At 38.7% G+C, this 27599-nt stretch overlaps 1 protein-coding gene across 1 annotated transcript in view; it reads left to right on the forward strand.

The window, feature by feature from the left end:
* Positions 1 to 27599, forward strand: part of NELL2 (neural EGFL like 2) — a 398788-nt gene that overhangs the window by 230271 nt on the left and 140918 nt on the right. The window contains exon 15 of the mRNA XM_032876521.1: positions 15529 to 15654. Coding sequence (XP_032732412.1) covers positions 15529 to 15654 — 126 coding nt within the window. The remainder of the gene's footprint in view (positions 1 to 15528; positions 15655 to 27599) is intronic.

Below are 27599 nucleotides of genomic sequence, written 5' to 3' on the forward strand. Positions count from 1 at the left end.
GGGAATTCTAGCAGACACTGTAGCTTTCAAAATTATGGCTAATGATGCACTCTCTGTAGTGTGTTATGGTAGATTTTCTTAAATAAAAAAAAGCCCAAGATTCCCATGTTAATCAGCGTTCTCCAGAAAAGCAACCAAAAGGATATATAATGAAAGAGAGAGATTGATTGATTAAGACATTGATTGATTATAAAGAATTGGCTCATGGAGGCTGAGAAGATCCCAAGATTTGTAGTCAACAAGTTGTATATCCGGAGAGCCCATGGTATACTTTCAGTCCAAGTCCAAAGAACTGAGAACCAGGAGAACCAATAGTGTAAATTCCAGTTCAAGGGCAGGAGAAGAACAATATCTCAGCTCACAGTCAGACAGGCAAAATACCCTTTTACTCAGTTTTTTGTTCTATTCTGGTCTTCCTTTGATTAGATGAGGCCTGAACAGTTTAGGGAAGCAACCTGCTTTCCTCAGTCCACCAATTCAAATGTTAATCCCATCCAGAGGCATCCTCACTGGCACACCCAGAGTAATGTCTGACTAAATATCTGGTCATCCTGGGGCTTACTTGGGTCAACAAATAAAATTAAGCATACCAGTAATAAATTAACAAAAAAAAAAAAAATGGAGAGACAGAGAGGAGCAAAAGCATTTCTGATGTTTTCAAATATGAATTGAACTTTTAAAGGCATCATCTATTCATCCAACCAAGTGGAAAAGTTGCCACCTAAAACAGATTTCAGAATTAATATGCTATCCTGATAACCAACAAGGACACTGAATCATAATAAAAAATTCACAATAAACAAAAGTCCAGGGCCAGATGTCTTCACAGGTAAATTCTACCAAACATTTGAAGAAGAGTTAATATCTATTCTTCTCAAACTATTCCAAAGAATAGAAAAGGAAGGAAAACTTCCAAATTCATTCTGTGAGGCCAGCATTACCCGAATACCAAAACCAGATTATAGACTCCACTGAAAAAGAGAACTACAGGCCAATATCCCTGATGAACATAGATGTAAAAATTCTCAAAATACTAACAAACCAAATCCAACAATACATTAAAAAAAAAAATTCACCCACAAACAAGTGGCATTTATTCCTGAGTTGCAGTTGTAGCTCAATATTTGCAAATCACTCAATGTGATACACCTCGTTAATAAAAGAAAGGATAAGAAACATATGATCCTTTCAATAGATGCAGAAAAAGCAGTTGACAAGGTACCACATCCATTTGTGATCAAACCCTCAGTAAAGTAGGGTTAGAGGGAATATACGTCAACATAATAATGAAAGCCATCCATGAAAACATGACTGTTTTTAGGCATTAAGGAACATCTATTTAACATGTTTGCTATGCTGAGGAGAAGTGTGTGTGTGTGTGTGTGTGTTATTTTTCATAAAAAATATTTCCTTCTCTGATTGAGAAGTTTGGTAAAAAACTTTTGGAAATCACTATCAAGTGACCCAACTAAATTTGAACTTGCATTAGCAGTTCTTCTGGGCTCATTAGTCATTTACTCTCTGTGATACTTCAGCTTTTGCTGACTCAAAAACAATTTCTATTCATTTGTAAACTTGAACATCATTAAGATATTTAAATTGGAGGACAAGGGTATTTTTTCCTTGAAGCCAAGGTCTCCTCTGATATGAAGGGAGGACTTAAATTTTTAAAATCAAACCTAATAAAGAGTGTACTTCTCTGAACTACTTCTTAGCGATAGATTCTCATGGAAAGGAAGTTGAAGAAACAATCAGGGATACCCATATACTATCCTTTTGAAACAAAGCACCATAGTTGTGTGACCTTCATGGTCAGCTGATTTTTTTTTCTACCAAAGAATGCACTACTCTACAAAATATTCGTGCTTCAGTCTGTTGGAGTTCATGATCACTTTTGCATGCTATATAAAGAAGAAATTATGACTCAGTCATCAGTTACATCTATGTATTAAATAGGGTTAAGAACTAGTACTTTTGAGAGAGGACTTCAGTTGCCTCCATTCTGACCTCACACTTTCTAGCTAGGTACTTCCCAGGTTGTCTCTTGGCTCAGGCCAAAGACCCTGAGGGCAAAGCCTCTCCTGATGGGAACCAAAATTACCCTCTCAAGCAATAAGGACTACCCTGAGCCAGCAAGACCCCTGCCTGTGATTGACCCCAAGACAATGATGGATCTGACCTTTGCTGCCCACCTGCACATATCTACCCACTTTTGTCACTCATTTGCCTTGTATAAACCTGGAAGTGCTTTCAGTACTTCAGAGACAGTCTTTGAGTGTTAGTTCATTGTCTTCCCTGTGCTGGCCTCACTGAAATAAGTTCCTTTCTCATTTTCTCATTTTTGAATAGCTCTGAACAATGCTATTCAAGTCTGAAGAAGATGCTGCGTGATGTCTCAAGAGTTTTTTAGCTTTGGGGATGGGAACTCTTTTAAAGGGACAGAAGTAGGGACATGGGGATATGTACTACCTTTGCCGGAGACTCCAAGAACATAGAAAAGGCCCAGAGGATGCCCACGGGCAGGCTTGTAGGCAGTGATAGCAAGTATGTGTTTATTTATCCTGAACCCATAAAAACACTCAGAAGCATACTCAGAAGTATACACTCAGAAATATAGGGGGAATATTGAAGGGAACCCTCAAATTCATCAGCAGGCATGGAAATTTGTATCCATGGCCTGTAACATTATTACATTTCTCGTATGATTTTGAGTTTTGTTTGGCCCCCTATTCTCCCTGGATTGCTTACCTTTGCATTTCTTTGTAGTATGCAAGAAACATTTGCTGCCTGCCAATGTTAAAAAGTATTTATCATTTTGTCACGCCCTTACTGCTCAATTATGTCAGTGCTGAAAGAAAATGCAAACAAATACTTATTTTATATACCCATCTTTTGCAAAAGAGTCAGTCTAGTACCTTGATGGATACTCTGCTGATTTGTAGGAGCAGCTACCTGGAATGATGTCTGAAAAATATATGTCAGAAGCGATTTTAAGATTTAGCAGACAAATGAATATAAAATGTTTATGTGGATCAAATCCACATCTTTCCAGTTTTCACAAGTGGTGGAAGTTCTGATGTTATGGAAAGAACACTGCATATGAAGACTGGGGGTTAATTCTTACCTCTGCAATTTATTAACTGAGAGTTTGTTCAAATCACTTAATATCTCTGAGCCTCATTTTCCTCATCTCTTAAATGGGCACATTTGTGTTAGGAGGTTGGGAAAGCAGAGGTCAAATAAAATTAAAAGATGAAGTATGTGAAAAATGCCTTCCAGAAAAATAAGTCCTTGGTAGAAGTTTGTGATTAAACCTGTATTTATTACTACCAGTGTGTCAGTCAATTCATGTAACATGAATTTATTTTTGGAACTAAGATGTTCACTCTAAGCTTATTGAAGACTTGAGGCAAAAATACTCTGAGAGTCCATATGATGATATTATCTTATAGCTTAAGCCAATTATAATGAGGTCTTTAACTACTTCAGTAGCTAAGTTACCATGGATTATTTCCAGAACCAAATGACTTTATGCCAAATTCCTTTCTGGTCTGAATAACAATCTAACCAGTTCTTAGATATAGATATGCATAATTCATCCTCATTTTGCAAATTATATGATAAAACTTTAACAGTGAAAATTTATGTTATTTTTCTGCAGATGAATCGTAGGATAAAATACTCGGTAATTATTTGCATGTACTTGTTTATTAATACTAGGAAGAAGATGTCTACTTAGAATTAAGTGATTCATTGTAGATCATTTTTAGGTACCTCATATGAAGCAGTGGTTTGTTAGTATTTTTTCATTAAATGAACAACTTTTTATTTAAAAAGGATCTTTTCCCCTAGAAAAGAATCCATTTGAAGTGATATGTGGGGTGTCACATGATTCACAATTTTCAAAAATTTAATTGATGAAACTTCTGCAACTCACATTAAAGTCAGGTATAACTTAGAGATTATATTATAAATACCGGCTTTATCTTGCCTCCCCAAAAAAATCCAAGCTATGTGTTGTAGTTAAATCTTTTAAAAGTTTGGAAGTCAATTAACAAATGCTTGCTTGATATGAAACTACTAATAGCATTCCCTTTGCAATTTCTTCCTTTCTTCATGTATTCGTTTTGCTTCCAAGAAGAACCAACTCCAGTATAAAATAAGATGATCACATTGCATCAAAGATATCTGAAAAAAGGCTTGCAGATAGGAGACGGAAGTTTCAGCATGGTTAATGGCAGGGAAGAGTCTAGCTAGAAAAGCGTAAGAATTGTACAAATGAAATAAATCTAACTTTGATTCAGTGGCCCTGAGATTCTGCTTGGGATCCTTTGTGAAGATGTGATGCCATGAAGAAAAATGAAATGACACAGTCAAAGCAATAGACATAGAAGTGAATGTAGTTTCATTATCAATATCATGAATGGACATAAGAGTAAGTTTTTAGGAGGTAACACTAGCTGTGGATTGCAGGAAGCATTTAAGCATAAATTAAATGAACCTGACAGAGAAATGGGATATTTGAGATATGTTATGGAGAAGGACTTGGCTTGTTTGGGCAAATGTTCCAGAGCAAGAAGAGTCTCATGTATTTGGACATTAGGGTTCTAAATTACATCTCTTACTCATTGGTATGATATAAAAATAGATCCCTGGGATTTTAATAATACATTAGAATATCTTCATTTTTACTTTTTTATTCCATTTTAACTTTCCCCCAAGTAATTTTTCTTTGATACAAAGAATGTGCTCCCAAACAGGCTTTTACAATTTGTTCATATCCTTAAATAAGAATGTGTTAGTGAAGAAATGGAACTGAATTTGTAGACCATATATGTTTGTTGGTGTGGAGTTATCGTAAGGTCATACTTCCTAATCATCATTAAACATTGATTAAAATTGTCAAATTTAACAGTTTAGTCAGTGATTTTTGTATAAACAAGCAGTTGAAAGTTGGAGTGATTCCATATCTTTCATGAAAGCACTGATGTAATGTTCAGATTAATAACTCTGAATAGGCATCAGTTTGGATATTGTAATGACTGAAACTCTTGTTTTTGGCAAAATAAATATATATTTGTTAAATTAGTTTTTAATATTTAAAAATACTAATCTGCCTTTTTGGAACGAGTGCTGTTCAACTTGATGAATTTTCAAATCCAACGTGACAAGGCAGTCTTTCAAATGAGCCTGTCTGTTCCTTTATTTCAAGCAAATTGGATTCAGCCAAAATAGCTACTCACTTGCCATGAATAAGCCCAGACAAAAAGTGCAGAAGTAGAAACAGATGGAATCCCCATGGCCAAAAAGGTTAGGAGCACACTGGGGAGGAGTTGGAACTTCATTTGGGCCTTGAAGAGTGAATCCAGTTTAGATTGGCAGAAGAGTAAGGAAAGAGAAAGAGCAAGATGTATTTTGGAGTTTCTTACTGCAACAGGAGGTTTATAGCCAGAGGTGTTAGATCAGACTGCTGAAATAGGGCCCAGATTGTGGAGGAACCATGGGTTATATGAAGTGATTCTATTCAAGATTTGCAAGCTACGAAGTTACCACAAACATTCTGGAAACTTCCCAACTTCATATAGGTTCCTGGGCTGTGAAAATAGGGTAACTCTGTAAGTGCCCCCTAAATCATAAGATTGTGAGAATTAACATATATTATGTATGAAGATGCACCACCAGAGCCAAAGTGTTATAAAAATGTCAAGTGGTAGGGGAACCTGGGTGGCTCAGTGGGTTGAAGCCTCTGCCTTTGGCTCAGGTCATGATCCCAGGGCCCTGGGATCAAGCCCCACATCAGGCTCTCTGCTCGGCAGGGAACCTGCTTCCCCCTCTCTCTCTGTCTGCCTCTCTGCCTACTTGTGATCTCTGTCTGTCAAATAAATAAATAAGTAAATAAAATCTTTAAAAAAAAAGAAATGTCAAGTGGTAGACCTGTGTGAGCATGGCTGCCGACCCTGCTGGGCGCTTTGCTCTGCTTGAGTAATCTTACTATGCATCCCAGCTTAGTTTCCTCTCTTTACCTACAATGACTTCACCATTCCATGCAAATGTTTTCTTCCACCCATTCTCTTATTCTCAGCAGGTAACTTCTTGACCAGCAAAGCAGAGAACAGGAACTGACTTCCTCCCCCTTCTGCTCCCCTTACATAAACCCACGTGCTTCATGCCTACCCTTTCTTCCTTCTCTCCAGTCTCAGTGGAATAGATACCCTTTCTCTTAGGAGTGATGGGTCCATCTGAGGACTGAATCTTCCTGGCTTCAGAGGAAGCTTATTCCATCTCTTATCCCCTCAAACTCTGTTTTCAACTTAGTTCCATTTGCTCCTTCCCATCAGCATTGAAATATGCTCACGTATCTCCCTTAACCACACATCCCTTCCAGATTTTGTTTTATTAACCTTCCTCCCCTTTATATCCAAATTTCTGAAAGGTGTGATTGATTTTCACTGTCTCCATCTCTTCATGTCCGAGGCTGTCCACCATCTACAGCAGTCTAGAGTTTTCGTCCCAGGTTCCCTCCAAACTACTTTCACCAAGGTTACTGATAACTTCTAGAATGTTAAATCAGACCTCGTCCAGCCCGCATTTTGCTTGACCTCTAGACAGCAATTAATTCTATTGATCACGCCCGCCTTGAAATACTTCTTTACCTTGTCCTCATGACACTGCATTGTATCGATCAGGGATCAAAGCTGCAAACAACAGAACCCTCTCTGGCAGTTAAAGCAGAAAAGGAATACCTTGAAGAATGTCAGGTGGCTCACAATAAATGTGTGAGGACAGGTTTAAATGATGTTCAGCCAGGACCACACAAGTCACACGTGGGTACAGATCCCACGACCTCTCGGTGTCAACACTACAACTCACACAAATATTGCCTTCTGTTCACTGATGACACCTGGGACCAGACTCTAGAACCTGTGCCGCGGCTACTGTCCTAAGCACTGAACACCCTCTCCAACCAGCTTGCTAGATTTCACAACCTTGCTTCGTTCACCGCGAGTTCTCTTCCGAATTGAAGTTTTGCATAAGTGCCCACAATGGGTGGTCCTAGGTTACAAGTCTATAGACTGGCTGCCAAGTATGTGGAAATCTGAGTTGTGACTTCCGTCTTGGGGAGATGAGGATTACCTCAAATACAGAAGGTGTGTTGAAAAGTGATTGCGGACCACTGTCTCAACGTTCATCTCCCTCCAAACCTCTTCTAGTTTTGCCACTACCCCTCTGAGCGATCTTTCCAGTCTCCTTGCTTTACCTGTCCCTTAAATGTTGAAGTTCCTCATGCCTCCATCTTATTTTTTTCCTCCTCATTCTGCACCCTCTCCCTGGGTGATGTTGTCTGATACCATGGCTTTAATTACCTTCTCTGTGCTTGAAGCTCCAAGATCTTGACCTTGACTTCCAGTCTTATCTTCTCTCCTGATATCTTTCTGTCTATATATATATGTCTAGTGCGTGTGTATGTGTGCGTTTGTATATCACCACACTTTCTCCATGTGCAACTAGAATATAATATACTGTCTCAGACACAGGAACCCAAGCTACAAGTGAGCTTACTCCTAGCTTGCAATTAGCTCTTCTCAAATCCATCCTCTGCCTTGCAGTTAAAAAGATCTTGCTTAGCAACTTAATGTCATTTCATTCACTTGTACCCTCTTTAGAGGAGAAACATCCCCTTCACCATACCCCCCCAAACACACACACGTACATGTGCCTATATGGGTAGACGGTGTCTCTGGAAGGTTGCACAGGAAACTGGTAAAAGTGTTTAGGAGGTTAGAAGTGGAACAGTTGAGTTGCCATGATTGGACTTACTTTAATTTTACACTCTTTTATCTTTTAAAGTTTATACTCTTTGCACATATGATATCTTAAAAAATTGATTTAAAAAACTTCAGTAGATTCCCATCGATCATCGGATAAGGTCAAATCCTTCTGTTTGTCTTACAAGATCTACACACAAAATAGCTCCTGCTTACTTCATTAGCCACATTTAATGATTTGCTGTTCTTTGAATATATAGGATTTTCTCACTTTCCAGCATAGTTCTCTTGTTGAAATGCTCTCGTTTTTCCCATCTCACTTGGCTAACTCTGCTTCTCCTTTAGTCCTCTGCTTAGATGTCACATCCTCTCGAAAGTCTTGCCTTGCCTTTAAGATTTGGAGTGCTCACATTTTGTTCCAGGTGCACTATCCTTCTCAAATTCCCACAGCATTTTTAAAAATTATTACTTATCTTTGAGAAGGACCATTGCTCTGCAAAGACAGAAACCACATCCGTTTTCTTCAAGGCCATGCCAATTGGTATTGCCGTTAATACCTTGGGAAATAGTTAAAATTCAGTAAATATTACTTATGTGGATAAACTACTCATGCTTTTGTTTCCTTAGCCCCTTAGTGTTCCAGGTGATCTCACCTTTTCCCACAGGTATAATTTCATGATCCACTCTCAGCCCTGTCTCAAATTTTCCTACTGCATATCTCCATGTATATCTGTTTTAAATGCAGGAATCCTAAAACTAGGAATAATGTATCCTATTAAAAGTAGCAAGAACAATTATATAATGCTTAAGTTTTTACTCTTGAGGAATGTACTGTACAATTTACAATGAATGAGTTTAAAAAGGTGAATGAAGAAAATGTATGGCTTTTATTTTAAGGTATCAAAAAATTATGTTTTTCAGTAGTGCGTGATATAGTTTTTAATACATAAAAATTAATATCTGGTAAACAAACTTGCTAATGCCACTGACTTCAAAATAGGATTGCTTGCAATTCCTTTTAATGTTAGCCTATTTGTAAATGACATTTTAATTTATTCTTTACTGATTTTTACTGAGCAGCCTACTTATACTTGCAAATTTTTTTTTATTTTCAAAAATACTCTTATCTTCCCAAATGTTATTCTCAAATCTCTTTCCAGAATTATATTTCTCAGAACTTACGCTTTTTCCTGGTTTATGAATTAAGTCATTGATCTCTTTGCCAACTTTGCCAAGCCAGTTTTTCACAGCTGGTGGGCCAAGACTTAGCAATTCTAACCCATACCAATGCGTGTTCATCTTCAGTATATAGAGTCCTTGCTGTTGACTGCATGACTTCAGGATTTTATTCGCTGAGCAATAAAGCATTAGTGTTCATTAACATGCTAATATAATCCTTTTACAGGATTATAATTGAGATAAAATGCTGAAGCCTTAGAAATATATTATTTTTTTAAAAATGGCATAAGTGACATACAAAGCATAAAATGGGGGGAGGGGAGTGGGGGGACAGCCAGTTTGTGTGGCAGAAGCCCGCAGGAGAGGGGGACATCATACCAGAGTGCCCACTGCCTCCAATGATCCTCTCCGAGGAGATGACTCTATAGGTCAAAAGCAACATTAATGTAGGATCTGGGGTCTGGAAACAGTGTTGTCATTCAGATTTCCACTCATTAACTGTATAAATTTGTGCTGAAGGGATCTTCCAAAAACCCAGATCTGATCCAAGGAACCCTCTCCTAAAACCTTTCCCATTTCATATAGAATTAAGTTCAGATTTTTTAATGTGGTTCATGAAAGTTTCACAGTCTGATTCCTGCCACCTTCTTAATTTGTCTTTGGCATTTCTGTGCCTCCCATGTCTTTATTTGTAAATGACTGCGGTTAGGTTAGATGATTTTTGTAGTTCCTTTCAGGTCTAGAAATCTGTGACTCTGAATAATTACAAAGTCAGCCACAGCTTTCAGATAGGATAAAAGGGAATTTATAAATTTATAAGTTCCTGTTTCTAAAATAGATCAGCTTGAATTATCTTGGGGCAAGAGAGGTTGTTCGAGTATAAGAAACACAGTTTACTTATTATGCTTTTTAAGTTTGTTGGAGTACGACCGCGTATCCTACAAAATCCTGGAGAATCAGATTCTCCCCTGCAACCATACAAATTGTGGTCTCTTTGTTAGAATTGTAAAGTCTGAGGGCTGGTAATGACGTGGAAACCTCTAGCCTTTGTTTTCATAGATGATGAAATTAATGTCCAGAGAGATGAAACGCCTTTCAAGCTTATCACAGGACCAAAGACTAGAATCCCGCCTTCTTTATTGCCACTGCAGTGTTCTTCCCCCTGCAAGACTGTATTTTACCACAGAGGTTTATGTTCACTGTTTTTATAAAAACCTCATGTCGAAGTAAATGCCTGGGCAAGGTACTAGGAAGATAAAGGATTCGCTCTGCCAAGTGGAGCTCCAGGTCAGGCCAGTGTGAATTAGGATACTTACCCTTTCTCCTTCTCGATGAAAAGCCATGGAAGGATTCATGGATTCGTCCAGCAGATTTTTAGGGAGGGCCAGCCATTCTCCTAGAACAACGTCCCTACCCTCCTGAATCTTATATTCCACTAGAAAGAGACAGCAGACATACCAACAAACAACTTAATAGGATATTTTCAGACACTGAAAAGTAATGTGGAGAAACTGGGACTATGGAGGTTAGTTTAATTTAATGAACTTCTCCTCACCTTGACTCCACCTTCTCATCAGCTCCACAATTGCTCCATTCTACCAACTCTCATGAGATTTATTTTTCTAAGCCACTTCCCCTCCTCACCTCCTTCCAAATGCTTTCCTGTTTCCATATCACAGCAAGGAAGATACCTTTCTAGTGTTTGTTGGAGATTTAAGTGCATTCCTGTTGTGTCTCCTCTCCCATAGCTGTATTTCTGTTTTGTTTCCTGCATGAACTCCATCCAAATAGAATATTCATTGTTCCTCAGTGTTTCATGTCTTTGCTGCCTACACTGCCTACACTAGACTCCAATGTCTACAGTCCTCTCACTCATCTTTGAGCATCTCTGTTTAACAGGAAACTGTTTTGTGGCAGCCCCCTCCTTCTCTGTGTAAGTCTGCCCCTTTAAATCTATTTCTTTAAAATCTACCTCATGCCCTGCCACACCAACCAGTAAACTGTCCTTCATTGTCCCTGCTCTTAGTCACCAGCTTTCCTCTGAATATCGGTCCTGGTAGTGAGTACATTCTTCTCTTCCCTTCCCTTCCCTTCCCTTCTTTTCTCGTCCCTTTCCTTCTCTTCTTTTCTTTTCCATCCTGTTCTTTTCTGACACTTGGTATATAGGACCTTATGCTGTTATTCCTGTTGTGTCCTGGCTTCTTAATTTCATTATCAGCTCCTAAAGTTGGGAGAAGGAAGACTTATAAAATTATTTATATCACCAAGTATAAATTCCCAAATTTGTTCTGCATTGATAAGCTCTGAACAGAAAAGGCACTGTGTCAAAGAAGTTGGTTGCTCCCAATTTAATGCACATTGTATATGTTTCCCTTATTATATAGTGTGTATGACTTCCTAACATTATTGTCTAAGTGTTATTTCTTCAGCTGGAATTTATCTTTGTTGCCTAATGCAGCACTCAGACATGTTGTGTTGGCATTATATGCTTGTTGAATTATGAGTGAACATTTTAAAAACATGACTAGATATTTCAGAGCCTGTAATTTCCTCATTACATGGTGAAAGTTTTAAGGAGGGAGATGGAAGAAGAATAGTAACGTAATGGTTCTGAAAACAGTACCCAACCATGCAATCCTCTGTTTTCAAGGAACCGTGAGCCTCTCTTAGAGAAATTATTCCCTAGAGTGCAGGCTTAACCCATAGAAGGCTCCTGTGTGTCTGGTAATGATAGTATTTAGAAGGATTGTAAGTCCTTTGAAGGCCAGACCTATGCTTTAACTGTGTTTGTACTGAATTTTGGACGGATTGTTAAAAGCCACGTGGCTGAGCAGTGTGCCCTCCACATGAATCTCTACAGCATGTCCAAGCTGTGCTTGAATGCTTCGTCTTGGCAGGAGCTACCTTCTGCGGCAGCTCTTTCCAACTTTGTGCAATTCTCTCTGCCTGGTAGAAAGTTCTATGGCAGCAAATGCCATCCCTGGTACTCTCCACCTAGGACTGTGGTTCTTCGGCTCAGGGTTATCAATACAACCGAAACCCCAGTAAAGGAACTTGGGCATTGAAGATTCAGTAAACATGTTGAGAATTGAACTGAATTGTGAGAATTTGACATTAAGTTTTTGAATTGGGATTTCAAACAAAAAAACACCCTGGACTAAGTTTGAACATGATTTTCTGCCAGATCATTTTTCAGTCGTGCCATTTGGGGCCTGTGATTATCTGCATATACAAGTAGAAATGACATTTATGTAGCTTTGCGGTTTTAAAGGAGGCTCTTTGGGGACTTCCTTTTCTGAAAATGGGGCATGAGAAATTTAAAAAGGCAACTGACAACCGGGTATAGAGTGTTGCACTTATATTTTTTGTATTTTTACTCCTCCCCTCCGCCAATACTGTTCCTGATACTTAATATCTCTGGGTCATGAATCCAGTTATTTCTTTGTGATCCAAACCATTCAAGTTCCTAAAGGCTTCACACTACATAGATTTCCTTGTTTTGCTTTATGACTCTACATTGTGTTTTCTCTGACCTTATGCTAGCTTCAAGGGTAAAATCTACAAAAGAAAATGGGACTGGCCAGTGTCTCCCAACAGTGTGAGATGTAGCCCCACCACACAACTATTAGAGACAGTATTTAGGCTCATGTACCCTTTCACAAGACAGCCCTATTTATCTTATAAACCAAACTATCTGATAACTTTGGCTATAAATAGGGTCCATTAACAGAAATCACCCTATCTCTTCTCATAGGACTTTTGTACTCTCAAAGTTCTCATTCCTTATGCTTCATGTGCTTATGAGTTGGGTTTGCCAGGTTTGGTGGCCACTCTACAGAGGTGGGCTTCTGCCTCTAGCATACTGTTTGGAAAGAGGGACAGTGTCTTCTGTAACTAGTGCTTGCACCAGTTGGGACTCAGTCCTGCCCAAGGCACTGAAGCCACATCCCTGATTCTCCAGGACTATGGTCTCCCACTAGGAACTAGTCTTGTTTTGAGGAGAGGCCACACACAGTGTACTCAGTAACTCTCCCCTCTGATAACCAAGGTGTCTCCACTGAGTTGAGTTCATTATTCTTGGCTCTTTCTTCCCCAAAGGTAAATTCTTCATACCATTGCACGTGTGAACTTCTTCATGGCCATCCCTCCAGTTCACAAGCTTAAAGCCCAGGGGACTCCTGCAGTGGCTTTCAGTAACTTTCACTTCTCTGCAGCACTCTCGCAGAAGATCAGGGTTAAAGACCATTGATCCCGCTGAGCACATTAATTATCCTATATGATTCCTATTATTATCTTAAGTCCCTGGAAGCAAATGAGTTTTCATCATATTCCCCCAGGGTGCCTCTAGTTTGATTTTTAGGCTGTAATTGAATGTGATACTTTCCTTGCAGACCAGTGCAAGCATTTAGAAGTAGCATGATATCATGAGAAGTATATTATACTAGGAGTCAGATAATCTGAGATCTATTCTTAGCTCTTCCTTAAACCAGCCTTGAAGCATTTATTCATTCATTCTGCAGCATTTATTGACCCCGTAATATCCTAAACACTCTATGAGGTATTGTGAATACAAAAATGAATTACAAACTTAGGGATTCTTAACGCTGCTTATGCATTAGGCCAGGGGTCACCCCACTGTGGCCTGCAGGCCAAATCTGATTCAAATTCTGTTTTTGTAAATCAAATTTTATTGAAATAACGCCAGGCTCATTTATTTACATTTGCCTACAGTTGCTTTCATGCTAGAACATCAGAGCTAAAGTTGCATCAGAGATCCTGTAAGCCCCAAAGCCTAAAATATTTACCATCTAGTTCTTTCTTGAAATATTTTGCTGATCCCTGCATTAGACTCATCATGGAGAAGATATAAAAAATAAATTGTTTAAAAAAAAAATATTGCCTGTGTTCCACTACAGATAGTTAAATCAGATTTGGAATGGGGATTTGGGAGTTGGAGCAAGACCCAATGTTGTTAAAAAGCATCCCAGACGAATATGATGTGCACCTAGAGTTAAGAGATGATCTCTACCCTGCAGGAGTATATAAGGCTTCTTGGAGAGAAGAAGCCTGCAAAAGTTAATAAAGGGACAACAGGTGAATCTGCGGTGGAAACACCAACTTCCAAGAGAGTACTGCATAGAGAGCATTTTACTTCATTGGGGAGGTTCTCACAGAGGGATGTTTAAACAGATTCTTGAAGGATAATCCACTGGTGGGCAAGATCCAGTAAGGCTGGTGATAGCGAAAGAGGGAATAGAGAGGACATCGCGTACAGAGGCAGGCAGATATGAGAGCACATGGTCCGTCTGAGAACTGATCAGAAGCTACATGTGGCCAGAACTCAGGGAGGAAGGGGGGCGGTCATAGGCTGTAAAGCCCAAAAAGTCAGGGCCAAGCCCGGGAAGAGTTTTGTATGCTAAGAGGTTTGTAATTTATCGTGTTACCTTTCATTTAGAAGTTGCATAGAAAATCAAGTCTCGTTCTCCCTCCATTTTTTTCACCTGTAGAATGAGTGGTTAGCTTAATTGATTGCCAGGGTCCCTTCAGCTCTAAACTATAATTTTCTGAGATTCTATCAATTAATTCTTGTGATACTCTCAGGACTGGGAACGTAGTTGAGGTTATTGGAAGAGCATGACTTCTGTAGTGGTGGATCACCTGACCGTCTCCTAAAATCGATCCATTTCTCTTAATAGTACAAACGAGAGCATTGCTACTTTGTGGATTCACCACAAGGATTTGAGAACGCAGACTTCTGGAGGAGAAATACCATGCCTGGCCAGTGCATTAAGGCCTTCATAAAGATATTTCACAGTGACAAAATATTTGTAAAATAGTTTATGTTCCATGCACAGAGGTGCTATATAATGGGGACAGTCTATTGTAAAAATTTACCTTCTTTCCAGTTAGTACTAGTATCTGTTACGGCTTACCATGTGTAAGTCTTTACACTCAAAACTTGGTGTGTATGGATTGCCATGGAAGTTCAGTATGCCAACTTATTACTATTTTACAGTTTCTCATTTATATCAGGTCTCTACGTTGTAATTTTGTCTCTGTTCAGACACATCCTGGTTCAGACACTAGTATCTCTAATAAACTACATGTTATTGGTTTCACGTCTTCAACTGAAGTTATTCAAGTTCTGGCATATGTGACTATTTTATTTATCTCTTAGGATCTCCTCAAGTATACAGCAGAATAGCCAGTGAATCAAGAAACAATATATGATAGACTCAGAGTTTGAAGATTTTAAGACTCAAGGTAGCCAGATTGGTAATGCCCTGATCCATTTTATCAAACACAGGTAGATGAATGCACTGAAAATTTCTAAATATATTTAGAATGTTGCAAGTTGAAATATACAGACATCTTTGAAATTCCAGCAAGAGTTGTTGGAGAAAAAATATTTATGGTTTCTGTCATTTGAACATCAAACATTCCTATTAAAGGAGAGGTTTGAATACTTTAAAAAAATGCTTTTCAGTTGGAAACTATTGCCCTCTCTCCACCAAAGAAAATTGTAGAGAAATTCTAGAATATTGGCCACTGTTGACCTCTTTGCCCTCCTCTGTCTTCACAGACATTGATGAGTGTGCTGAAGGACGCCACTACTGCCGTGAGAATACGATGTGTGTTAACACCCCGGGTTCTTTCATGTGCATCTGCAGAACTGGATACATCAGAATTGATGATTATTCATGTACAGGTAAACAGTGACTGTTTGTTTATGAAATAAAATATTCCTATGCCTTAAATATACTTTTAGAAGTTCCTTTTAACTCTAATTTTTTGGGCAAGTATGCCATAAGTACTCCCTTAGAATAAAACAAGTCATAAGGAAAAGCCTATCTCCTTGATTTGATAATTAATTCTGAATTTGTTCTAAGGAAGGGAATACCTGCTTGCTCTGGGTAAGTTTTAGACTCCCTGTTAGGAGAGTAAAGAAAAACTAGAGAACCAAATTCATATTATGCTAATTGTATACTCAAACAGTATTTATACTCAAAACTTATGTGAATTCTAGGCAAATGGAAGAAACAACCCTTAAATAATATTTTCTTTATATGGCAGGAGATTTTTGCATAGAGGAAGAATAACATAAATAATGTGATGTTTTCAGAAATAGATTCTTGGAGTGCTAGGAAATGGGAATATTAAAGAGAATTGAGCTCCTTCATGCCTCTGGGAAATGCAGCTGAGTACATCAAAGAAGTTTTGGTTATGTTTGTTTTATGAACTATCACTCTCCTCAGTACCATCCGGAGTCCAGATATCTTGAGCGTCAGTAATGTCTAAAGTTGGTCCTGGGATAAGACAACCTATTCTCTTCATATTCTTTGAGTTCCTACCTGTAGAATATAAAAGAAAATAGTGCTAGATGAGTAGCTTGAAGGCTATAGGGTTTGAGGAAATATGGGTATGAAATAAGACATTTCTTTGGATTTCCTTTTTTTTTTTTTTAAATAGAAGAATCTTAAAAATAAATAAATTTTAGAAAAACATGTGGAATCATAAAACCAGAGAGCACTTAAAAATATTATTCTTATCACTTTCTACTCTACCTCCAACTTTATAATTTTATCAGATAGATGTACAAATAATACTTAGAGGTTTTCAGGAAAAAAGACTCTATAACACTCCAGTAAAAATATGACTCTATAATAAAAGTGTCACCTTATGCCTTTATATTAGAGAGCATTCTTCTAAGTTTCCATTACAGCAAGCATAGTGTGTACTACTTGATATCTTGTTTATCAGTTAAAGCAAAGAACAGGTCCTTCCTCTAAATTCAAATATAGTATTTATATAAAAACAAAATGTTGGGCATAAAGAATAATGAGAAGTGAGTGACCTTCCAATCTGTGAGAATAACCAAAGATGTATTCAATATAGAGTTGCCAGTGGATTTACAAGTTGTTGCTTTTTTTGTCAGTTTATTCTAAACGTTCTCACATTATGGGACCAATTATGCACTTTTTCTTTAGACAAAACTTAATCACATTGAGGGGCAGAGTTCCTTGAAGGAGGTCTGCAGAGATATTTTTCCAACAACAAAAAAAAGAACATAAATGACAAATCGCAATAAATACATGTAGTATAAAATACAGTTTGCTCTATTACTGGTAATATCGATAATTCTGAGCGCCAATTTTGTTAACAACAACAACAAAAATCTCAACAAAACCACTGCATCCCAGAGTGACATTTCAAGATGTGCTCATTAAAAAAGGAGTTCTAGTAGTTTTCAAGGAGGTCTGCTGATGCCTTGGCATGAAAGCCTTAAAAAACTTTGTGCATTTTTTACTTCCTAGTGATTCTTTTTTTCTTACATTCTTTAAAAAGTGTTTGAGCTTATAAGTAAGAATACATGACACATAATTGGGCCCACTGTGAATGAGGAGTGTTTCTTTCAGGCAGGGTATTTTCAAGTGCTTCATTTCCATGCCAAGCCTACCTGTTGGCTGTAAATCCAAGAAATACCTGAGCCATCATCCCTCACAGAGAAGCCTCTGCTTTGGCTTTACCTCTCCCAGTGTATTTTCCTTCCAAATAAAATCCCACAAATGACTATTTGTTTCTGATTACTTAGGGAGAATTTTCCATTAAGATTCCAAAGTATCTAATGATATAAATGAAGTATCCCTTTATAGGAATGCCAATGAAGGCCAAGATCATTTTAAGAAAAGCTGTTCAGTCCATGATTTTTGTGCCTAAAGAACCAGAGCCAAGAATTTCAAGATCTGGCAGGTGATGGAATGTATTTCCTTAAGGATGCACCAGCATTCCAGCTAGCACCAATATTTCTATGCTTCCACTTAAAGGATTTCTTGCCCTTACATTTTCGGTATCCTGTGGGGAGGTCTACAAATTTGAGAATTTACATCCATATGTGAAAGTTGGATTTCCTAGGAAATAGGAGTGGATCTTATTTTGTAGTCCAAAGGCGATCTTTGACAAAACTTTTTATCTTAGACCATCCAAGGTCAGCATGTATTCAGGGTCCCTATAAGAGGAAATGAGTGCTTAAACTCTCCCTCTTTGAGTCTCTCCCTGCACACTTTAATGTTAGCATCTATACCAAAGGCTCAAAGAAATGACTCTTCTGATGGGGGTTTGCCTTACAGCTGAGGGTATCTAGGCCGTACCTCTTCAAAGAGCTCCCGTTAAGAACAGAGTTGGACCCTATTTCTCCGATAAAGATTGGGATTTATTTTCCATGAATTTAGAAACAGATATCCAGTGGGAGGCCTTCCAGAACGAATGTCAAGACACCACTGCAGAGCCATTCCCTGATGTTTGTGGCTGAGCTCTTGGAGTTGTGAATTTGTTTTGCTTCTGGATCCCTGCCCTTCCTTCCTGTTGAAGAGCCCTCTGCTGTAACATAGCTGACATTCTCAGCGTGGAACCCAGCAGACTCTCAAAGTTGCTTGCCCTGTCTGGAAAGGAATCATTCTAATTTAAAGAAGAATCTAAGAGCGATAACATGTTACTTTATAGTCAAGAGCTTTGATCAATAAAAGAAGCTTTTTTTGCTTTTATAACCCTGTAGCTCTCACATAGAAATCATGTATGCTGCATTGTAATTACCTTCTTAGCTGGTAGAATTGCACAGGTTATTTTTTTCTTTCAGTTTCAGAAAGTTTGAGTTATGTTTTCCCCATGATCCTAAGCTGGAGATGGAAGAATTCTTTTTTTTTTTTTTTAAAGATTTTATTTGTTTATTTGACAGAGAGAGATCACAAGTAGGCAGAGAGAGAGAGAGAGGAGGAAGCAGGCTTCCTGCTGAGCAGAAAGCCCGATGCAGGACTCGATCCCGGGACCCTGAGATCATGACCTGAGGCTTAACCCACTGAGTCACCCAGGCGCCCTGGAGAAGGAAGAATTCTTAAAGATAATCTAGCCCAATTGCCTAACTTTCTCATGTGGGAAAACCGAGGCTCACAGAAATTAATTGCCTGACCAATGTCCATACAGTTAGTGAGAGGCAAAAAGGGGCAAAAAGGGGGCAAAAGATAAGCTTCTTTATTCTTCGTTCTCATGTTATGCACCATGGGTTTAGTTTATGACCATATTTTATATAGAAGTAGACTCATATTTTATATAGAAATACAACATTTAATTTATAATGTTCAGTAATTAAACTGCCTTTCTATAGATTGTTTCAGTTCATTAGCTTCAATTCCAAGAGGAATTTTCCCCTACAGATATTATAATAATAATTCTGAATTAGAAGTCGGTAGAAGAAATATAAATCATCATTTTCTGGGCCTCTGACTCTATTATACAGTCACACTAATGACTCGATGGCACAAATGATGTAGCGGTTTAAGCTCTTCTAAACCCATTAATATAATTTTCCTTCCAGTGAGGTGTTATTTATTTATTTTTCTAATTAATGCTTCATAATCTTCCTTTTCACATTCTTGCCTTTTCTCATAGAGAGAAGAATGGATATACCTACAAGGAAATAAAGAGAATGAAAAAAGAAGGAAAGAAAGAGGGAGTGAGGAAGAAAGGGAGGGAAGGAAAGAGGGAGATGGAGAAAAAGACAAAGGAGAGGAGAGAGAAGAGAAGGAAAAGGGTTTGGTTCACATGAGCCAAGATGTTAGAAGCCCACTCTTCAGTATCTCTAATTGCAAAAATAACTTAATTTTTATGATAACAAAGTTTCTTGGTTACTGATGTGGACTAATGGCTTCCTTGGTCCACTCATATAAGCATTAATTGAATTGGGCGAATCTTTTTGAGTTTTACTGGACATCCCTTCCTGGAACTGGTCTTGTATAATGGACAAAGAATAAAACATCTCTGGAAACAAAGGCAGAATCCAAGAATTGTGGAATTATCAAAGGATAACAATATTCTGAGTGAAAAGGCATTCGTGTCAGATCTTCCTGCTCTCTCTGCTCTGATTATTATAATTTTATTTTATTTTATTTTTATTTATTTATTTGTCAGAGAGAGAGGGAGAGAGAGCGAGCACAGGCAGACAGAATGGCAGGCGGAGGCAGAGGGAGAAGCAGGCTCCCTGCCAAGCAAGGAGCCCGATGTGGGACTCGATCCCAGGACGCTGGGATCATGACCTGAGCCGAAGGCAGCCGCTTAACCAACTGAGCCACCCAGACGTCCCTGATTATTATAATTTTAAAATGGAATTCTGATTCTTTTTTTGGTTGATGAGGTTGTAATCTTCCCACTGTTGTGTTGAGTGGGAACACAAGGGCAAGCTGGGAGAAGGGATGGAAGAGGTCTTGCTCAGCTTAGGGAGAAAATTGATCCTTTAGGATAGTGGTTGTCCAATGAAGGCAGTTTTGCCCTCCTACCTGCCAGAGTTTGTTTGACACTGTCTGAAGACATTTTGGTTATCACAACTGTGGGGAAGGGAGTTGCTACTGGAATCTGGGGGGTAGGGTCCAGAGATCCTGCTAAACATCCTGTATTATTATTATTATTAGGCTAGCTCTCCTCTTGAGGAAATGTCCTCTTGAGGATCCTACTTTCCTAGGATCCTTTTATCTGGGAGCTTTTCTCCGGTTACTTTCCAACTGAGTTATTCATCTTCATCTGCTCAGGACATTCACTACAAGCTAGCTCCCCATAACAAAGAATTATATGACCCACACGTCAATGGTGCCAAGGGTGAGAAATCCTGCTTTGGAGTTAGCTGGTCAAAATTATAAAAGGTATACTTCTTTTTTCAAACTTTCCCTTTTTTCTTCAAGTTTCCTTTAGGCCCTGTGTAGTGATACCCTCTCTCACTTTTTATGGTGTCCTGTGTCCTTTTATTGGCCTTTGGCTTTCTCAGTAAGATCCACTGCCCCCCATTCTTCCTCCTCCTTTCTCTTCTCAGAAACCTTTTCTTAGATGAGCATAGCAGAATGATTCTCCAATGGTAAAATTTTTGTCCTCAGCAGACATGACAGAGGGGGATTCCTTGGGGCCCCTCAAATTATGCTATCCTGATGCCTCCTCCATAGGCTTTCTGCTGACCCCGACTGCTTCTGTTACTCCAGAAGCTTCTGATGCTGGCTTCGGTCCATGTTCCCTATCACAGAATGTCCAGAAAGTGTCTAAGGAAAACGAATTTTACTAGACACTTCATTTTTGTTGTCAAACAAAGAGCCTCCTCTGGTGTTCCCCAAGGAATTTTACTTCTGAAAGTACTTAACTTTTAGAGCTTTGGATACTCCTAGTGCTTACATTTTATGATCTTATTGTTGTAGTTTTGTAGTTACTTCTTTTTCTCTAACATGGTCAATACTGATTTTTTTTTTTTAAATCATTAACTCCCATCCTGTTTGTCAGGCTTGTTTAGTTGGGTGATTATGGAGAAAGAGTCATGAATTTTATGAAGATATTAAGTTTTCTTCATTTGTCTTTTTTACTATCAGTTTCCTAGCATTTTAGAGAGTCTTGGATACTATTGTCATGCACAGAAGGTTACAGAGAAAGATTTACTATTGTGCTGCTGGAGCAGATTTTAAGTCAGTAGTAACCCATGGGAGCCTTTTCCTCAAATAGATTGTGTGCGGTTGTACATGTGTGTTTCTTTAAAGTTCCCTATCAAGCAATGCTAGAAAGGGTCAATAGCTTAAAGTTTTCAAAGAGGTGATATTTTGGAAAGGCAGCACTGTATTCACTGTATTCTCTTATATTCTGCATTCCTCCAAAAAGAATTTAAACTGGAGCTGGTAATTTATTGTATGAATGGACAATAACTCATTATCAGCTATTTAAAAATAGCTCTGGATGGATTTATCAAAATCATAAGTACAGAACAAGACAGATAATTCACTGTGTATATATGAGGATAATTACCAGTATATAAATAGTAAAGGGAATAAGATAGTGGAGACAATGGCAGAGAGGATGGGGGTGGGCGGAGAAGCACAGAGCAGAGAGAACAATGATAAAGAACAGGAAGTGAAAATACGCATATCAGCATTCACAAAAAACTTCTAAATAAACAAGGTTATTTTGGTTGTAAAATGCCTTGGCACTTTATCTTTAGTAAAATGCCTCGCACACAAGAAACCTTTAATAAACGTTAGCTACCATCATTGTTGTTCCAATTATGATTAGACAAGCTATCCTCTTGAGGAGAGGTCTTATTTCCCTGGGACCTTTTCAGCTCTGCACTTTTGTCTGGTTACTTTTCGAATGAGTTATTATTTTTCAGAAAAATACATAGCTTTGCTGGAGCAGGTACATTTCAAGTGTTCTTGTTTGTTCAGTTGTACTTATTTAACTGTGAAAAGGGGCTTAAAAAAAGAAAAGAGAAACCTTGATATAACTAAGTGCCACTTTCTCTGGAAGTTAGGAAACTCCTTCTGGAGGTGGATTTTTCGTACTTCCTAGGATGGGAGTTCCTATTGCTCTTGCTAATGAGCATGAGATTGGGGTGCTCTGGGGCTGCCTAGATGCATCCAGGGGCCCTGTGAGGATACTGATCTGCCTAGAGTGCAGAATATGACCTCTAAATAATTAGTGAGTCTGCTCAGTTCTCAAGCACGGCAGATTTTATGAGCTCGGCTGCTTCTATGTGGATTTCTTTTCTAAAGAATCACAATCAGCAATCAGCCAATCCTACCATCTGGCTACTAGTTGCCGTGACTATTGGGAAGGATTTCTGCATTTTTATGAACAACCACTCTAAAATTTTCTTTTCCTCGCCATTGTAAAATATGATAAAATTGTATATTTCACAAAATATGAAAATCGGACTTTAGGTTTTAAAATTAAAATATGGCCCCTAATGCTAGAAGATACCTTATTCATTTCCTGTGGTTCAGCATATATGATTAAGGTGTGTAGTTGTTATTGAGAAATTTTTGAAAATATAAACATGATCACAAAAGCAAATGAAAATACGAAGCCCCAGAACTCAAAGAAGTAGTAGTAAAAGGCAATGTGAAGCTAACATAATTCAGAAAACATCTCTAGAAGAATGCGGAGTGTGGTTACCAGGAAGGGTTAATGTTCGGAAAACTTCAGGCCACGTTTAGAGAACTTGCAGAGAACAGAAGTGAGTCATGTCTGTGCAGTTAGTGAGGAGGCCAAGGCAATGTGCCTATCTCTTTTCTGAAATACATATGTGCATGCATACAATTAGCAGTCAGCTCAAAATGGAACAGGCTCAAAGGCTCAGGGAGCTGAATTGCCTTTTTTAAAGATGAAAAGCTTGGAAAGGAATCTGTGCTATCTGAATCTGTCAGTGAGTGGGGGAAGCATCGAAGCTCCAATGTAGCGGTTTCCAGGCTTGTCAGAGCCTTTATGCAGCCCCTCGGTGCAGCCATCGGGTCCATGTCTGGCCCCCACCCTGGGCGTGGTTTGATCATCAGAGCACTCAAGGGTACGCAGCTCCACAAGCTTGCCTCTATGCAAGCTCACCTGAGCGCGGAGAGGCCGGGAGCCGCTTCGTTAGCCAGCCTCACCTGCTTTCCCTCGGTTAGTCAGGAAACCCTAATTCACCTTTGTCCCAAATAGATGTATTATTTGAGTTTTATTTTCAGATTTTTTGTATGAAAAGCACAGAGTCGAAAACTCACATGGGGGAATAAAAAGATTATACATGCCAGGAATGTAATAATAGTGGTGTCTTAGCAACAGACGCCTGTGGAGGACAGTATTATCGGAGTTGAAGTTCAACAGACACCTTTCATTTCCCTGTCTGGTTGTTGGCTTTGACATATTAGCGGTGTGAAAGTTTGGCTCTCCTTCTGCCTCCTCATTGTTCCAGTGCTCCGTGAAATAGAGTTCATGTTCTAGTTCTGCTGCTGATCTAAGCTCAGTGGGTGTATGATCACCTGATGACATTGCCTTGTCTTGGTGCTCTCCCTTTCTTTCTGGTCCAGAAGGCATGGTCATATTCAGTCACGGGTTGGGCTCAGAGGGGGAGTTTCTTCTCTCAAGTTGAGAACACTCTCCCTCCTGTGTGCTTTGGCTGCGGGGAGGGGAGCCACACTGACTGGTTGAACAGTACTTTTATTGTCTGTTGCCACCTGTCTTAGTATTGGTACTTTCTTCATAAAACTTCTGATACAATCTATGAGGATTCCTTTTACTCAAAGTTGTTTTATCAAGGGGAATAACACTGTATTAGTTATCTACTGCTGCATAACAAACAACCCCCAAATTTGGCAGCTTGAAATAACAGACATGTAGTGCCTCACAATGTCTGTGGGTCAGGGATCTGGGCATAGAATGGGTCCTCTGCTATTATAGTTCTCTGCTTCAGGACCTCTCATAAGGCTGCCATCAAGGTGTCTACCAGGTTGGGGAAGGATTTTCTCCAAGCTCACCTGTGTAATTGTTGGTTTAATCCATTCCTTACTGGCTGTTGCCTGGAGGTTGCTCTCAGTTCCTTACCTTGTGGGCCTTTCCAGCATGGCCACGTGCCTCATCAAAGCCAGTAAGGGACATCCTATTACCTTTGCCATTGCAAATCAGCTAGAAGCAAGCCACAGGGTGGGCTCATACTAAAGGGAGGGGATTACACAAAGGCATGTATATCTGGAGGTGGAGATCACTAGGACCATCCTTAAAGGCTGCCTACTACAGACATTGAATATTATAGTTGGCTTACCTACTTCAGCTAAATATTGATAAGAGCACCAGGTTAGGAATAAGGGGAGAGAGAGAGAGGAATAGAGACGTGTCATGTAAGAACTTGTGGGTAAGTGATTGTGAAAAACTCATGAGATGTCACACATTCCTTTTGGTTTTCTTTACACCCAAACTTTGATATGAGTGCATGGTAGGATTATTGTCCAATTTGATAGATGGAGATAGTATAAAGAGTCCCTATAGTACATTGCAGTACATTCTGTAGCAAAGAAGGATGCAGACAGCTATGCAGAGCCCAGAAGAGGCAGAGAATAATCGGGCTTATGCCTGGATACAGGCAGGCATCACCATATGACATTTAAATTGAGGTTTTTTAAGGATGAACAGACATTTCAGGAGAGGAAGAAGTGAGAGACAGCATTTCAGGATGGAGGAAGAGTACGTACAAAAGTATAGGTTCTTGTATAATAGCAAGTTGAGTGTGAATGGAATTGTAAGAGATAGAGCCAGAAAATCCTGTAGAAAATTCGAAGACACATTTTACAATTTCTGAAACATTTCGCTCAGTCTGTGCACATTCTAATTGAGATGTATGTTGAAGACTCAGTGCTTTATTCTTTCCTTTATGTTATTTTTCCTTTTTGCCCAAAACTTGTTTATTAAATTGATACTTCTAACGATCAGTGCAGACCTAGAATGAAGGTGATACGGTATTTCATTTCAAAGATGACAGGTTTGCTGGTATTCCTGGAACTCCATTGAAGTAAATTTTCAGTGTGGCCTGATGAGAGCTGATTTTCAAATTTTTCTAGGACAAAATCATAACCATTAAGTTGCTACCTGTGGTATTTTTACACAATAGATGTGCATTCACATGTCCGTTAAATGTTATGAAATGCAACAGCAACAAAACAAGATGGGAAATGGCTAAGCGGTCCACAGGACCACTCTCATTAGTTGATCCAAATCAAATCATAATCTCCTTAGACCCCTCTTCTCCATGAACATTTTGTGGCATGTTAGCTGCCAGATACTAGCTCATTCAGGCCTCTTACATTTGAGTCCTTGTTCTGTTATCTACTGGCTGTGATCTTGAGCAACTTGTCTAACCTCTTTGTCTGTTTCTTTATCTTTAGAGTGGGATGATATTCCGTACCTTCCTTATACATTGTTTTTAGAATTAAATGAGATGCAGTATGCCAAGTAATGAGTGTGATGGCTGGAACAGAGTAAGCAGTTATAAGTAAGAGTTGTTATTATGTTCCTATTTGTAGTAAGCAGAATAATGGCCCTCCAAGATGTCCACATCTGAATCCCCAGAAGCCTGTGAATACATTGCCTAACATGGCAAAAGGGACTTTGCACACCTAATTAAGGTTAAAGACCGTGAAATGAGGAGATTATGCTGTATTATCTGGGTGGGCTGAAACTAATCACATGAGTCCTTCCAAAAGAACTTTCATGACTGTTGTCAGAGGAAGATGTGACTAGGAATAATGGTCAGAGAGTTACAACATGACCGGCTTGGGAGATGGAGAGAGGACCTTGGGCAGGAGCAGCCTCTAGAGGAACAGGCTCTAGAAGCTGGAAAAGGCAGAAAACAGAACCACCAGAAAGGAAAGCAGCCTTGTGGACATCTTGATTTTAGCCCGATAGACCTATGTCAGACCTCTGACCTATAGAAGTATAAAGTAATGAATTTATTTTGTTTCAAGCTGCTGATTTAGAATACTTTGTTATAGTAACAAAAGAAAACTAACACACTGTTATTGCTAGCTAACTCTGTTAGGTAGTCCCAAACTATGTTTTGAAATGATTCTCAGTTCCCATCTCTTTCCCAGTTGTTGAGGAGCAATAATTCAATTCTGTTAATTCTAGGGTAAGTTTGGTGTTTATGGGGGAGATGAAGTGATAGTCTGTTGGGGGAGGTGGGAATCTAGTTCAGATTTATGCCCTAATTCCTCACTTTAATGGTTGAGTTGCTTTTTTCATATTTGGTTTTGGTGTAAAAAGCTCATTATTTTTAAAACATTTCCTAGTCTGCTCCTAATGAACACAAACATCCATATAAACACAAAAAATTATGCAGCAATAGACTGTACATTTATCCCAAACATAGTAAATCAAATGATGATGTAGTATATTTCTCATCTGCCTTCTTTTTAAAAGATTCTGAACTTAATAATATGAAGAAATTTGTAGATAATAATTTTGAAAGCACTCTTTTAAAAATCTTTTGTAGGCTTAGGTGGTTACTGGAGGGTTCTCCTGCCGTAGACCCTCTGGATGGAATGAAGGGTTGTTGAGAATGACCTTTTTGTTCAGGAATGATCCATGCCAGCAAGGTTTTATCTGAGTCACAAAATAGTGACATATGGGCCACAGTTGGCTTTCAGGGACAACATATTGGACTTTTGGGACAATTTAATGGCTCAACATTTAACCAGACAAAAGATTTCATTGTGAAAATCTGGATTTCCAGCCAGATTTCCAGATTGTTCTCCATTAATTCTGGATTCATATCACTGCAGCCCTCGTAGAAGAAGGCCTCTCCAGTTCCCCTTGCCTCCCAGTCACTCAGACTCAGCAGTTCCAATAAGGAAATTCATGTTTGAATACCAGAATTCTCATAGCCAGTCTGCCTCAGCCATTTCCTTTATCTGTCTGACTCATGAATTAGAGTATTTTTAGTGTGCAACCTATGATTTATAGTATTAAGGTGAGCATAACTATGGTCATCTTAAGCCTTGGATGTTTTAACATAGAAATAATGTCAAAGTTTCATCTTCTCTGAGTCAGGACCCTACTAAATCCATAAGTCATGTTGATATAAACCCCGGAAGAACCATCGGACACATCAGTAAATTTGGAACTCATCTATATTGGTTTTCCTTGTGAAATTAAATTATAATAAACTTAAATTGTAATGTCACAAGAAGAACTTTTATTCAATTCTAGTGTAGTGTCAGATACTTGGCCAATTATTTAAAACTCCTAAAAATTTTAGTTTATGGCAAAGTTGATAGCAGAACAAATTGGTTGGACCAAAAATGCATATAATTTGTTGATAAACTAGGAAAAGTC

Source organism: Lontra canadensis, unplaced genomic scaffold (assembly GCF_010015895.1).
Source record: "Lontra canadensis isolate GAN:19392208 unplaced genomic scaffold, GSC_riverotter_1.0 scaffold59, whole genome shotgun sequence".
Classification (NCBI taxonomy): domain Eukaryota; kingdom Metazoa; phylum Chordata; class Mammalia; order Carnivora; family Mustelidae; genus Lontra; species Lontra canadensis.